At 38.0% G+C, this 15,169-nt stretch overlaps 1 protein-coding gene across 1 annotated transcript in view; it reads right to left on the bottom strand.

Annotated features, from left to right (window-relative positions):
• Positions 1-1,485: 1,485 nt before the first annotated feature.
• Positions 1,486-15,169, bottom strand: part of LOC141614982 (uncharacterized) — a 32,147-nt gene continuing 18,463 nt past the window's right edge. Inside the window, exon 4 of the mRNA XM_074433611.1 lies at positions 1,486-2,100. Coding sequence (XP_074289712.1) covers positions 1,639-2,100 — 462 coding nt within the window. The 3' untranslated portion in view covers positions 1,486-1,638. The remainder of the gene's footprint in view (positions 2,101-15,169) is intronic.

Consider the following 15,169-nt stretch of genomic DNA (forward strand, 5'->3'; position numbering starts at 1 on the left):
AAAAAAATTATGGTAACATAAATACAAAGTATAATAATGTTGAAGGAAAACAAAAAGGTCATCCGAATAAATAAAAGAAATAAAGGTTAAATGAATTGGGTAGTTTAATAACAAAGGAGAGGAAAATAAAAAGTTTGTTTTAATTTTTTTTTTTTGTGTTAGCAACTAATATTTCTAAAAAAAATTTCTACTTATTTGTTAAAATTTTAAATAAATAAATAAATGTGTAATTTTTAAGTAGTACGATTTTTGAATAATTAAGTTTAACAATTATCAAAGAAAAAATATATATCATTTTCAATCAATATTTTGTCATAATAAAGCAGTTAAAAAAGTTAGTATGAAAAATCTTAATCGATTCACTAACACGTTCAATTATGAAAACTTTAATTAAAATCTCAATTTAATTATAAAATATGAAACTTAGATGTGATCTGTAGAGTCTTGGAATTTTTTAACTCGTGAAATTTTTAATGTACACAATTAATTTAATATAGATATAATGATATTTTGTTAAGGAATGTTAAATTAGAATTATTATAATATTTATGTAAGAAATTTTTTGTAATTAATCTTCACATTAATTTCAACAATTTATTACAGGGAAGAAAAAAAATTTTGTTAATGAAGGTGAAGATAAAAAATAAATTATGGTAACATAAATACAAAGTATAATAATATTAAAGGGAAACAATAGTTCATCTTATTAAATAAAAGAAATAAATGTTAAATAGGGTAGTTTAATAAGGGCCTTAATGATGATTATTTATCACTGGAGCAAATAATATCACAATACATATAAATGATTTAAAACTCAACTTTCCAAAGTATTACTCCTTGTATGACTGTATCTCAATTTTACTGTTCAATTCCTCCAAAACGTTATCCTAAATTTAATGCCCTCTTTTTAATTTTTGAATATTTAATAATATTGCCTACATATTAACTTTCCGATCTCCATCATAAGAGCATTGTCTCAAATCTCTTTAGTTAAAAGGATAAAGTAGTATGGAAGTTCGTGCTCAACACATACAAAAATATAACAAAAACTAAAACAAGGTTGTAGGCTATCATCTAAATATTAATTCTTCACAAGATGTCAAGATCGAGTCTCATTGTACACATGACATCAAACAATAAACATAAGCGGAAAAGCATAAATAGTCCCGTGATTTCTCACGGGTAACAAAACACATTATTATTTAAAAGCTAAAAAAAAAATCTCAACAACCAAAAAACCATGCATCTTTTTTCCCATAAAAATAGAAGCAATAATTTGGTACTTCTGCTTTTGAAAACAATTTTAGAAAATTAACCTTGAAAAACAAAAACCCATTTTCAACAAGTTAGACCAAACATGCTCTAAAATACCCTGGATTGTACCGAAACTGGGTAACACCCGGTGTTGCTATCTCATTTTCCATCAAATAATCACTATTACTAAAATAGACTTAGTGTTACTCTAACCAATTAAAAAAAAAATTAGGTGTCAACTTGTTGCTTGTCTTATGCTTAAAGTGGGTGGATATTTGGTCTGTCTATAACTATAGACGGATATCTCCTGTCTATAATGAGAATTTGTGATTTATTATAAGTGTAGCCTTTTTTTCCCCACATCTTTGTATGAAATGAAAGTAGTTAATATATACAAAATGCAAATAGAGTTTTTCCACTCGTAAAAGTCGGATTGAAAGATCCAATTCCAACTTTATAACCATTTCCAAGATAAACGCAACCATCGCTAACAGAGACACCACCAAATACAGTTGCTCCTGTCTCAAATGACCATAAAATATTTCCTCTTTTAGCATCCATAGCATAAACTGGTCCAGTTTTTCCATTGGTTGAACCAGCGAAAACAATTCCATTAGCCACTGTAACAGGGCCATTAGAGGAGGCGTTACTAGGATTTGATGTCGACCATAACACTTTGCCCGTACTACTATCCATAGCTACCCATCCGCCGACATTGCTTGTAAGGTTAGATGGCTTAAGAACGAAAGTCAGATGGTCACTATTTGCAATGTTTGTATAAATCCTCTTCTCATCGGTAGCGGATCCCCATGTCCCACCGCCAGATAAACCTCCTGGTCCCGCCTCCTGCGATTTTGCAATGCTTTAATTGTAAATTATGAGGTTTTCTTGAATACCGGGTAAGAAAATTACATAATTTCTTTAAAGAAAAGCATTTTTTATTTGTCTCAAACATCCTCCTATATACTAAGAGAATAAAAATTCTCAAACATTTTCCCTCCAAAAAGAATCTCCTTAAATAAGGAAATAAGACTTTCGTTTTTATTAAATGATTTATCTTTTAATTACCATATAGTCTTTTATTCACTATAAAAATTCTAGAACTTAATTATAGTATTCATTTAATTATAATAAAACAAAACTGGTATATAAATCTAAATTTTTGTATATGAAAAAACTATAAATTGATATTATTAGTTTCCTATTAAAAAAACATAACATGAACTTAGAGCATGTTTGACTAAATTGTTAAAAATGAGTTTTTGTTTTTTAAGCTTAATTTTGAAGAAGTGTTTTTCAAAACTAGAAGCACCAAATTAATGCTTCTCTTTTTAAGGGCAAAAAAATGATTTTTGAACATTTAGGAAACTCTTTTCAACTTTTAAATAATTGTGTGTGGCCAATTTATGTTTTTTGGTCTAAAAACACTTTACAAAACTAGGCCAAACACACACTTAATTAGTATAAAAACACTATAAAGTGATATTATTGATTTCGTGAAAACAAAATTTATTAAAATTATTTGAGAAAATTTATAAATTGGAATTATTAATTACGGAGTATGTGGTAAAAAAGTGTCATTAAAATACATATTTCATGACTCTACTCAATTCTTTTTATTAGTTTTTCATTTAATTCTTTATTCTCAAATTAAAATATGAAAAATTAATTATGTGTTAATTTAAAATTAATAAATAATACATTATTACAAAGTAAATTATCTATATATGCCCTGCATGAATGCACGGGATTCAAACTAGTTTGCTAACGTTTTCTTCAACGATTTACCTCCACAAAAGTGTGTTCTTTTTTTTACCAATCCTATGAAAATGGTGAACCAATCATCATTAGAATACTTGAATTTCATTACAAATACATCTACCCTTTCGACATACGGAATATATACTTAAATAAACTTTTATTCAATATAACTTTCACATATATTTGCATATGAGACGCTCATAATAATCTACTGAGTATTATGAGATCATTTCACACATTACACAAATTAGAGTGATCTTTGTACACAAGACATTAAGAGTACTACTTCAAGTGTTGGATTAATTTTTATCAAATTCAAATACATAAAACCTCATTTAATATACAAAGTACAGATTAATAAACAGGAGTCTAGTATTTTTCTTTTACTATTTTTTTTTTTTAAAAAGAAAAAAAAAGAATGAAATATTTTGTAATTACCATGTAACATAGCTATTGACTGTTGGTGCACAACTACCAATAATATTTTATTTTAAAGAATATGAGCTTTGTTATAAATTTTTTGATTTCGATCACTTAAATATTAAGCTCAGAAAATTAAATTTGAGTTTCGATGTCAAAAAATTAAAATATAACTTATAAACTTTAAAAAGCTTAAAAAATACACATAAGTTTTGTTACATATTAGATTGATGTAGTATAGCATATGTGTTTTCTTTTTACAATGAGATTTTGATTTCAAAACGGTCTAAGGTCAAAGGTAGTTCACGCTACATCAACACTTCTCCGCCAATGGTGTACCGGGTTTTCGTCAATAGGTTTTTTGATAGATCTTTGGGTGGTGGAAGTATTAAATTGATTTGGTTAGATTTAATGTTATACTTCCTCGGTCCCCATCAATTGTTTACCTTTGATTTGAGCACAAAGATCGAGAAAAGAGGAGTGAATTAATTACTGGATGATAAGTGGATCAAATTGAGTGTTGAGGTTCAAGTTACTGTAGATACCCAGTATCTGCACCTTCCAAAAACCACCCGATAATAATCGGACTATAACGTGTTTTTGATATGCGTGCGTGGATTAGCTATACATGAGACGGTTTAATGCACTACTCGGATATGAAAAATGAATTCAAAAGTTTTCTAACTTCATTTGCATTAAAATAACACTATTTAGAGTTAAAATCGTCTTCAGACCCAACACCGACTCAGAAACCCGCAACTCGAGTCAACCTAAGTCAACCCGAGTCAACCCAAATCTCGAATGTCAAAAATAATGCCAAGAATGTCTTTATCATGCAATTTGCATTAAAAAACACTATTTAGAGTTGAAACCGTCTTCGGACCCAAAACCGACTCAGAAACCCGCAACTCGAGTCAACCTGAGTCAACCCAAATCCCGAATGTCAAAAATAATGCCATGAATGTCTTCATCATGTCATTTCCATTAAAATGACCCTAATTAGAGTCAAAACTGACACCGGGCCAAAAACCGACTCCAAATTCAAATCCCGACTCACACGGGTCAAACCCGAGTCAACCACACAAAACACCTACCTCAAGTAACACCCAAAATCATCTTATTAGATGCCCATATTATTACACGATATCTCATTTGGTTACCACAAAACAAACCAACCAAATAATAGATGGAGCAAAGGCCACGTCCAAATTGAAAAGGACAATACACCCATTTGTATCACAAGGTAGCTCGCGCCTAAGGCAGGTGTCTGCTTAGCCTCTAAGCAAACTCAACTGACCTACCTCCCCACATTTCTCTATAAAAACCACCCTTCACACAACACAATCCTCACGCGAGAGTCCGCCCTCTCTTTCCCCCTTAAACTTCTAGACCCGACTTCCTAAGTCACAAAATCGACACGTGTTTACGACCTACCGATCATAAACACAAGCCTTACACATATTGTTTGGTACCGTCGTCGTGCATTCGACCGACCCATTTGACCTACTCCATTCATCAATCAACATGTTTTCCAACAACATATTTTCAAAACCAAATCCTTTTTTAAGGCACTCTTTTTTAAACTTCTTTGATCGCGAGTAGTCACAACAAGAAAACCGTCTCTAAAGTCGTCTACCACGCAAACATCAATACACGTAAGTTTGAGGGTGTAAATATATCACTTATTTCATGTCTCTACTATTTTTATGAGTTTATGAGCATGAACAATGCATAACACGATTCAAACATAGGTTAGACGAGCCAAAACCGAGTTTTGGCCTGAGACAGGAGCTCCTTACTATGCAGGGAGGCTCGTGCCTCTTGTGGGTGTTCAGGTCAGACTCAAACGTGTTTCTTCTCGTTTTTCCTCTTTATTTCATTTCTTATTTGCAATCGGTTTTTACCATTTCGAATGTGTCAAATCATTTTTATGACAAACTCTTTAGCCATAAATTATAATCACCTTGGTTCTTTATACCATGACGGTTTATTCCGTGACTCGATGATATTATTGGTTAATTACAAATTAAAGGGTATTTTAACCCCCTTTTATTTTATTTACCATTTCTCTCATTTATTTACATTTGCAAACATATTAGTCATAATTCCTAATCATCCTTGGTTCTTCATACCATGTCGGTTTAATTCGAGTACGATGACAAACTTGACTAATTACAAATAATTGAACTTAACATAAATAGTTCAAATCAAACATTTTCCTTTTACACATTTTAATATGCTTTCCAAACTTGCAAATCCGACAACGAATATTACTAACATAATGACGATTTCAAACCTTAGTTTTCACTACCCATTTCAAAATACCCTTTTACGTCGTCGTAATGGCCGTTTAAAACCTCGGTCCCTCGCCGACCGTTGAATTCTCAAAGCACCCTTTTACGTCGTCGTAATGACGAATTCTATCCTCGAATTTTCAAAATTCGAAATCAGTTTTCAAACAAAAACGTTTTTCAAACCGTCGTAATGACGATTTCAATCTGTGCAACTTTCCAAATTTCAAATCTCGTTTTCGAAATCAAATTTGGCTTTTCTAAGCCGTCGTAATAACGATTTCAATTCTCACAATTTTTTATTTTCATACCGTCTTTCAAAGGTTAAAACGGTTTTCTACCCGTCGTAATGACGAATTCAATCATCATAATTTCCAATTTCAAATCATTTGAAAACAAAATTATCCGTTTTCAAATTTCAATTCAAACTCAATCTATGAAAACAAATTTCACCGTTTTCAAATTTCAAATTCAAAATCAAATCTCTGAAAACATATTTAACCGTTTTCAGATTTCAAATCCAATTTCAAAATCAAGTCTTTGAAAAAAAAAATTTAACCGTTTTCAAATTTCAATTCACAATCAAACCATTTGAAAACAAATTTAACCATTTTCAAATTTCAAATTCAATTTCAAATCTTTGAAAACAAATTTAACCGTTTTCAAATTTCAAATCCAACTTCAAACCATTTGAAAACAAAATTAACCGTTTTCAAATTTCAATTCAAAAACAAATCTTTGAAAACAAATTTAACCGTTTTCAAATTTCAAATCCAATTTCAAATCATTTGAAAACAAATTTAACCGTTTTCAAATTTCAATTCAAAATCAAATCTTTGAAAACCAATTTAACCGTTTTCAGATTTCAAATCAAAACACAATCTTTGAAAACAAATTTAACCGTTTTCAAATTTCCAACCCTATTTTAAATCCTTTGAAAACAAATTTAACCGTTTTCATGGCCATTGTGATGACGATTCCAAAATCTTCAATTCTTGATTTTCAAATCCTGATTCAGTATTTCAAAAACCGTCTTCGGAAACAACACATTGTTTTCAGAGCCGCCGCAATTTCAACTCAAACCGTCTTTTGAAAACAAACCTAATATAACCCTTTCAACTGGTCGACCTTCTAAAGATCCCTACTCTTTGGAAGCCGTCCATAACACGACAAATGAATCTTTTTGAAAATTTCTTTTTTTCAAAAATTTCAGTCCACTTTTCTGCTTCAACCTCGAGTCGATTAGAGTCCAGTCGATTTCAAGTCAAGTCGTCTAGATAATGTCGAGTTTCCGCCAATGTTAGTACCTACCTTCTGGTCTAGGTCATGTCGCCTAATTGTTGAGACATCTTCAATGGCGTTAGTAGAGTCAAAACCTCTCGGGTATTAAACCCGTCCTTCCTCTACATTACGGGTCAAAGGTCAAATTTGTGTACATGTATCGTCCAACGGCGTCACTCCATCGACAAACCTCCAAACTAAGTCAGAAGTCGTCTGTCTAGGCATCACTATGCCAAAATCGACACTCGAGTCTAAGTTCAAAGTCCTGCACCAAGAGTTCAAACACAAGAGGTCATTCACGATCTTTAATGAACTCATGACCTAGTCACACCGTCGCGTCTTCACGACATAACTGCCTTTTTTTTACCTATGTGTCGTACTTGCCGTTGTTCGTGCAATCCCTTGCCAAGACAAGTTATAACGCCTATCGTTATGTCAAATAGGAATCCTTTGGGTGCCATCAATCGCCAACCAGAAACTCAAGAGGCCGATCAGTCTGCATCCGCCATGACTTCCGCCGAAACCAACAACATGGTCCTTCGACTCCTAGATACCGTGGAAAACTGAAGCACTCGTCTCTCCCAAGTTGAGGACAAAATGATAACCGAGAATTTTCCCTCTTCTGATATTGAGCAAAAGGTTAAGTTCCTTGAAAGCCGGCTACTTGCCAACGACAAAACCAACCCTAGTTGGAAGGCTACCAAAATCACGGAAGCCAATCCCTTAGGTGCTCTACCAACCAAAACCTGACGACCTCATAGGTCCTTCCCTGATCTGGGCATGCCTTATGCCATAGCCTTGGAAAGGCTGATCTCCATAAGAAAGCTCAAACCAATTGGTCCAACTCCAGAGCCTCTACCAAACAAGCGAGGACGTAGATGGGACGGAAAACTATTTTGTTAGTATCACCAAGGTCGCGGACATGACACTGAAACGTGTCTCCCCCTGAAAGGTGTCATCCTTGACATGATTGAAAAGGGTGAGTTACCATTACCTCCCTCAACAAACAACAAGAACAACCATCCTGAAAACCCTATTGGACACAGTCAGGAATCTTCCCTAGACTGCTCTCACCTCATCTCCCCTGACGACGAGAAAATTCATGTAATTGACGAAGACGGCCTACAAAGCGCTATAATGATGCTCTCCGTCTCCATCAACAACATATTCTCAAAGCTTCAAGTTGCTATCGATGACTTGAACACTCGAGTAGCTAATTTGGAGAAAAGGTTTGGTAGTACTGAAAATGAACCTGACCGTCAAGAAGAACACCAACCCTCCATTCACCAACCAACAACTGTTGAAAATGAGGAGTCATCCGACGGTTCCCACATCCACGAACCTACCAACAAAGAACATGAAATTGCCTCACCAAAAACCCCTTCAAAATACCAAGCAACATCCCAAAAACTTCCCATTGACAACAACCAAATCCTTTTTCCGCCCAGGATTGACAAAAACAAAACTCACAAAAACATCCCCAAAAAACACCAATGTTGGAATCAGTGGAAAACATCAAACGGTATTCACATATCTGGGAATAACATATGGCACCGCGCTGAGGATACTTTCTTCAGAAGGATTACTGCAACCTATTGGTCCCACTCCGGATCCAAAACCCGAAAACATAACCCAATTTTGGAATGGCTACGCATATTGTCGATATCACAGAGGCAAGGGGCATAAAACTGAAGCGTGCTACGAGATCAAGCACGCCATACAAGATGGAATTGAGGATGGCAGGTTTTTCTCCTTACTCCTAACCACTCCAAACAAAGAAACTGGGCGGCCTTATAGGAAGTTCATCGATTTGGGTGATCGAGAAGATGAGTATTCTACCAATCATTTGCTAAAAAGGAGAAAGGTAGACTTAACACCATCCTATCGGTCAGGAGAGGGGGCTTTAGTAAAACATGTCATTAACTGCCTTCAGCCAAATTATGCATCCCGTTTGAAGGGTTGTAACATCAAAAGCGTCGAGGACCTATCAACAGAAATTTCTCGCATTGATGAAATCATTAAAGGGGGTTCAACATCTGCGACCCCTCCCGAAAAGTAAGTCTTCCGCATTACCGAAGTAAAATTTGTGAAGCCTTCGCTAGAAAGAGCCACACACCCGCAAAGACAATTTTCAGACTTGGGCATGCCTTATGCCATTGCTTTTAGAGTTCTTGTCTCTGAAGGACTAATCCAACTGATTGACCCCACTCCAGATCTTACACCCAAGAAAAGAGGTCGGTTTTGGGACGGTTCCCAATATTGCTTATTCCATAGGGGTAATGGGCACAACATAGAGACGTGCTGGAAGCTCAAACATATCATCCAAAACATGCTCGATGGTGGCAGGTTGTCTTTATCAACCCTGAATCATTTCATGGAAAAGAATGGTCCCCATGGACGCCTTACTCTTCAAAAACAGGACAACCTTATTGGATCTCATCCTTCTGGCGTCCCAAACAACGAGAGTGAAGTGCTCAAGTGGGCCAATGCTCAAAACCAGACATTCATGCCGTTGGATGTTGCGAAAGAGACCTTCGAGGAGGAACATGATGATTAGGAGTTCGTATCTACGATTGAGTTCGAGTCCGAGTCCGAGTCTTAGGCTTTCTCATATCTATCCTAGCGTCTGTCCTTTTATTCCTAAATAATAACTGGGGGCTGTCCCCATGAGTCACACGTATTCATCGAGTCTGTTCTCAAATCATATTTATCTAAATAAAAGCACAATTTCCAACTATCATATATTCTCCCCTTTACCATTTCCCGTTGACAACGAGAATTGATTTGAGAATTGATTTAAAACAAACAACATGTTCCAATTCAACGTGAGTATACTCGAGTGACGTTCCGACCGAGTAAGCAGAGGACTCGAAAGTCCGTGTTCATTTTCTTTACCTATTCCATGTCTGGCAATAGAAACCTTTCATTAGCACCCAATTTAGAACGAGCTTTTATCAAAGGGATCCTACGACGAACCTAGATAACAAACCAGAACATCTCCTTGTTCATGATCAATGATGGAAGGCAAGCCCATTCCCCACAAAAACATCCCATCATCAAATATCAACCTCTCACCAACGAGTACATCCCTGTCTGCACCTTTACCTGCCTCGAACGAAGGACGGCAAAGAACCAATAAATCAAAAACCAATAGCCATTCACCAAAAGTCGAAGCGAAAGGCCAAAAGCAAAGGCCCAAGCCAATAGCCATTCACCCGAAGCCAAAGCGAAAGGCCAAAATCAAAGGCCCAAGCCAATAGCCATTCACCCAAAGTCAAAGCGAAAGGCCAAAATCAAAGGTCCAAGCCAATATCCATTCACCTAAAGCCAAAGCTCAAGGCCGAAGCAAAAACCAAAGCCAAAAGCAATTCGCTCAAGGCCAAAGCCAAAGCCAAAGCCAAAGTCAAAGTCAAATCAAAAACCAAAGTCAAATCACTCAAAGCAAAAGCCAAAGCCAAAGGCTACTCACCCAACGTCAAGGTCATGACCCAAGCCAAAATCAAAACAAAACAAGATTGAAACCCTTTTCTCAAAAAGGCCAAAATCTAAAGAAAGCATCCAACACACAAAATCCTGGACAAGTGAGTAAAAAATACCAAGTCCAGGACCAACAAGTCCAAAGCCCAGGACCAACGAGTCCAACACACCAAATCCCGAACCGACAAGTCCAAAACACCAAACAAGTCAGTCCAAAACACCAAGTCCAGGACCGACAAGTCCAAAGCCCATGACCAACGTTTCTTCCCTCCAAACTCCGGGACCAACAAGTATAAAACACAAAAATACCAAAACCTAATGTCAAAGAGTTAAAACAAGAGCTCAAGACTCGTCAACTAACAACAAACCCAACACTGCTTCACCCTTAAGTCCTTCTAGAGACTGTTACAGGGAGACCAATCAAGGATCCTGAGGATTCCCCTCAAGATCATAACCAAAACTGCTTCACCCTTAAGTCCTTCAAGAGACTGTTACAAAGAGACATATCTAGGATCCTGGGGATTCCCCTCAAGATCATAACCAACACTGCTTCACCCCTAATTCCTTCTAGAGACTGTTATAGGGAGAACTATCTAGGCTTCTGAGGATTCCCCTTAAGCTCGTAATATCACACCTTAACCTTTAAGGTCCAGACATGGGATTCTGATCCCACATTAATTACCAGCCATTTCGTGCTCAGGCCACATCAAGCTTGCGACCTCATTCCGCACCACGTTACAAGCCGTAACCCATCGGCCTAAACACCACAAAATGCGAACTCCAGATTTTTATCTGCCAAAAAAACCTATTATTACAAGGCTCCACATTCCATAATGTCGAAGCCATTTTCACCCTGACCCGGATACGGAGCCTTCAAAACGTTCTCCCCGGAACGGGACATGCCCATTTCATTCTTGGAGTCCACTTTTTAGTGTGCTCACATAACAAGAAACATTTTCACAAACTATGCCTCTTCGATTCATGATCAAGAGGGAATTATATCCAATCAACCTTCGAGTCACCAAACGGAATTTACCGTCGTGACCCTCAACTCCAGATTTTTATCTGTCAAACTAACCTATCATCACCAAGCTCCACATTCCATAATGTCAAAGCCATTTTCACCCTGACCCAGATACAGAGTCCTCGAATGCTTTGCTACCGAGAACGGGAGATACCCAATCTACCCTTAGGGTCCACTTTTTAGTGTGCTCACATGATAAGGAACATTTTCACAAATTACACCTCTTCGATTCATGATCAAGGAGAAATTATCTCAAATCAATTTCTCGAGTCACCAAACGGAGTTTACCGTCGTGACCGTCACACTTTAAGGTCCTAACAACTCGCTTAGGCACATATTCAGACGAGTCACAAAATGGAGTTTACCGTCGTGACCCTCATACTTTAAGGTCCTAACAACTCGCTTAGGCACACATTCAGACGAGTCATCAAACGGAATTTACCGTCGTGACCCTCACACTTTAAGGTCCTAACAACTCGCTTAGGCACACATTCAGAACTACGATCTGGTTTGATTTTGCACACACGTAAATACGTAGGCAGTCCTATTACGAGGGCACAACCACAGCCCCACACACATTCAATTTTCACACCTTCAATTTGCAACCCATTGCACATACACGCAGAACTACGATCTGGTTTGATTTCGCAAACACGCGAATACCTAGGCAGTCACCTACAAGGACACAACCGCACACCTATTTCAATCTCAACCATTAATATCAATCCTCAAAAGCGGCCCATCCAGCTGCAAAAATTAATCTCTTTACTGGGGGCTTCTTCCTTAAGACGTCGCCCATTCCTTACTTTGTCAAAATCTCACCTTCTCACTCTGGGGGCTTCTCTTTCGAGACGCCACCCGTCCTTTATCCTCAAACATCTTTTGAGTCTCCACTACAGTCCAAAATAAAACCGCCCACAGCCTAGTGCTCGGTTCGGACGACGACAAGGTCTTGGTTCCGCTCTCCGAATCATCAAAACTCGAGAAGGAATCTCAAAACAAGCAAACGGAGGCAAAGATGTCTGAAGAAGATAATCAATTAATGTTCCCCAGCCGAGCGGACCTTCTACCTCAGGAATTTGATACGCGTTGTCACCCTTTCTTGGCCAAGGAGTTGCACTTACATGTGCAAAGTCTGTCAGAGTCACCCCCGTGTTATGTCGACACTGACTTTGTGTCACGTTCACGGCATCTTGTATGTCAGTCTGTCGGTACGCGTCCATGCGAATCAATATCGCAATGGTCACGTGTCTCTAATCTATCAAATCATAGATCTACGAGTAAAAAGACTCGCCTTTAAACTTCACAACATTCAAAACTTCTATCTCCCCTCACGTGAGATAATACATGCTAGTTGCTTTCATGCTAATTTCTCACATGCTTATGTGCTTACGTGCTTATATGCTTGCATTCAACGTGCTTGTCTATGCGACTGCATATTTGTGTGGTCACTAACCCTGCAGGTAATCTTGATAAGACAAACGCACTCTAACAGAGTATTGTGTTCTTCCCAACAAACGCCGACCCGTCAAGTCCAAAGGCTTTAACCGCGTCGATTACATGGCATACGCTACCTTCCAACGAGCAACAATTCATATCCCGGCGAGTCCTGAGAAGTTTCTATCTCCCCAGCAAGTGCCGATTTTCAAATGAGAGTCCCACAGGTTTTTCAAAGATCCTCGCAACATCATTCATGATCTCGATGCAACGCTCTCCCTAATTGGTTTTCCAGAGAGCCTTGCTCAGATGGTTTATCCCCACGGAGTTCATTTACGACCCCAGCAAGTTGGAGATCGTGGCTCCCTAGCCAAACCTATCAACGTCAACCTGGTTGGAAGTCATTACCGGACAATATCTTGGAATAAGCCCGATGTTTCAGGCTATTTCCCACTGTCGATCATCCGACCATCGATGGCTGGCGAGCCTCAAGACGCACCTTCAACATGGCTGGCGAGCCTCAAAACGTACATTCAACATAGCTGGCGAGCCTTTGCACGCACACAAGAATCAATTCAAGGACATATCCCGAAGATGCCTCGGGTATTACTCCTTTCTATGGCTGGCGAGCCTCAAAACGCACCACCTTCAACACCGGCTGGCGAGCCTTTCCTTGCAAACAATTCAAGGACATATCCCGAAGATGCCTCAGGCATGACTCCTTCTTATGGCTGGCGAGCCTTTATACGTAGTCTAATGGACTTTAAACCACCCGCATCAAAGTCGACGGACTTTAAAATGTTCCCGACAACAGGTCCTTGACTCGAATCCCCGAGTCGCCTCGACGTCGCCCTTCCCGACGGCAGGTCCTTGGCTCAAACCCTTTTGAGTCGCCTCGACGTCGCAATGGTCTTCAGGTTGTAATCTTCGATTGACCTGGAGGCCATACTTTGACTTTCGCCATGTCCAAGCCTCAGTCAAAGTGGGGGCTCAGAGATACCCAAGATCCGCACCTTCCAAAAACCACCCGATGATGATCGGACTATAACGTGTTTTTGATATGCGTGCATGGATTGGCTATACATGAGACGGTTTAATGCACTACTCGAATATGAAAAATGATTTCAAAAGTTTGCTAACTTCATTTGCATTAAAATAACACTATTTAGAGTTAAAACCGTCTCCAGACCCAAAACCGACTAAGAAACCCACAACTCGAGTCAACCTGAGTCAGCCCGAGTCAACCCAAATCTCGAATGTCAAAAATAATTCCATGAATGTCTTTATCATGTCATTTGCATTAAAACAACACTATTTAGAGTTGAAACCTTCTTCGGACCCAAAACCGACTCAGAAACCCGCAACTCGAGTCAACCTGAGTCAACCCGAGTCAACCCAAATCCCGAATATAAAAAATAATGCCATGAATGTCTTCATCATGTCATTTCCATTAAAATGACCCTAATTAGAGTAAAAACCGACACCGGGCCAAAAACCGACTCCAAATTTAAATCCCAACTCACACGGGTCAAACCCGATCAATCACACAAAACACCTACCTCAAGTAACACCCAAAATCATCTTATTAGATGCCCATATTATTACACGACATCTCATTTGGTTACCACAAATCAAACCAACCAAATAATAGAAGGAGTAAAGGCCACGTCCAAATTAAAAAGGACAATACACCCATTTGTATCACAAGGTAGCTCGCGTCTAAAGCAGGTGTCTGCTTAGCCTCTAAGAGAAATCAACCGACCTACCTCCCCACATTTCTCTATAAATACCACCCTTCACACAACACAATCCTCACGCGAGAGTCTGCCCCCTCCTTCTCCCTTAAACTTCTAGACCCGACTTCCTAAGTCACAAAATCGACACGTGTTTACGACCTACCGATCATAAACACAAGCCTTACACGTATTTTTTGGTACCGTCGCTGTGCATTCGACCGACCCATTTGACCAACTCCATTCATCAATCAACATGTTTTCCAACAACATATTTTCAACATATTTTCAAAACCAAATCCTTTTTTAAGGCACTCTTTTAGACTTCTTTGATCGCGAGTAGTCACAACGAGAAAACCGTCTCTAAAGTCTCTACCACGCAAACATCAATACACGTAAGTTTCAGGGTGTAAATATATCACTTATTTCATGTCTCTACTGTTTTTATGAGTTTATGAGCATGAACAATGCATAACACGATTCAAACATAG

The sequence above is a fragment of the Silene latifolia genome, chromosome 11 (genome assembly GCF_048544455.1).
Source record: "Silene latifolia isolate original U9 population chromosome 11, ASM4854445v1, whole genome shotgun sequence".
Taxonomy (NCBI): domain Eukaryota; kingdom Viridiplantae; phylum Streptophyta; class Magnoliopsida; order Caryophyllales; family Caryophyllaceae; genus Silene; species Silene latifolia.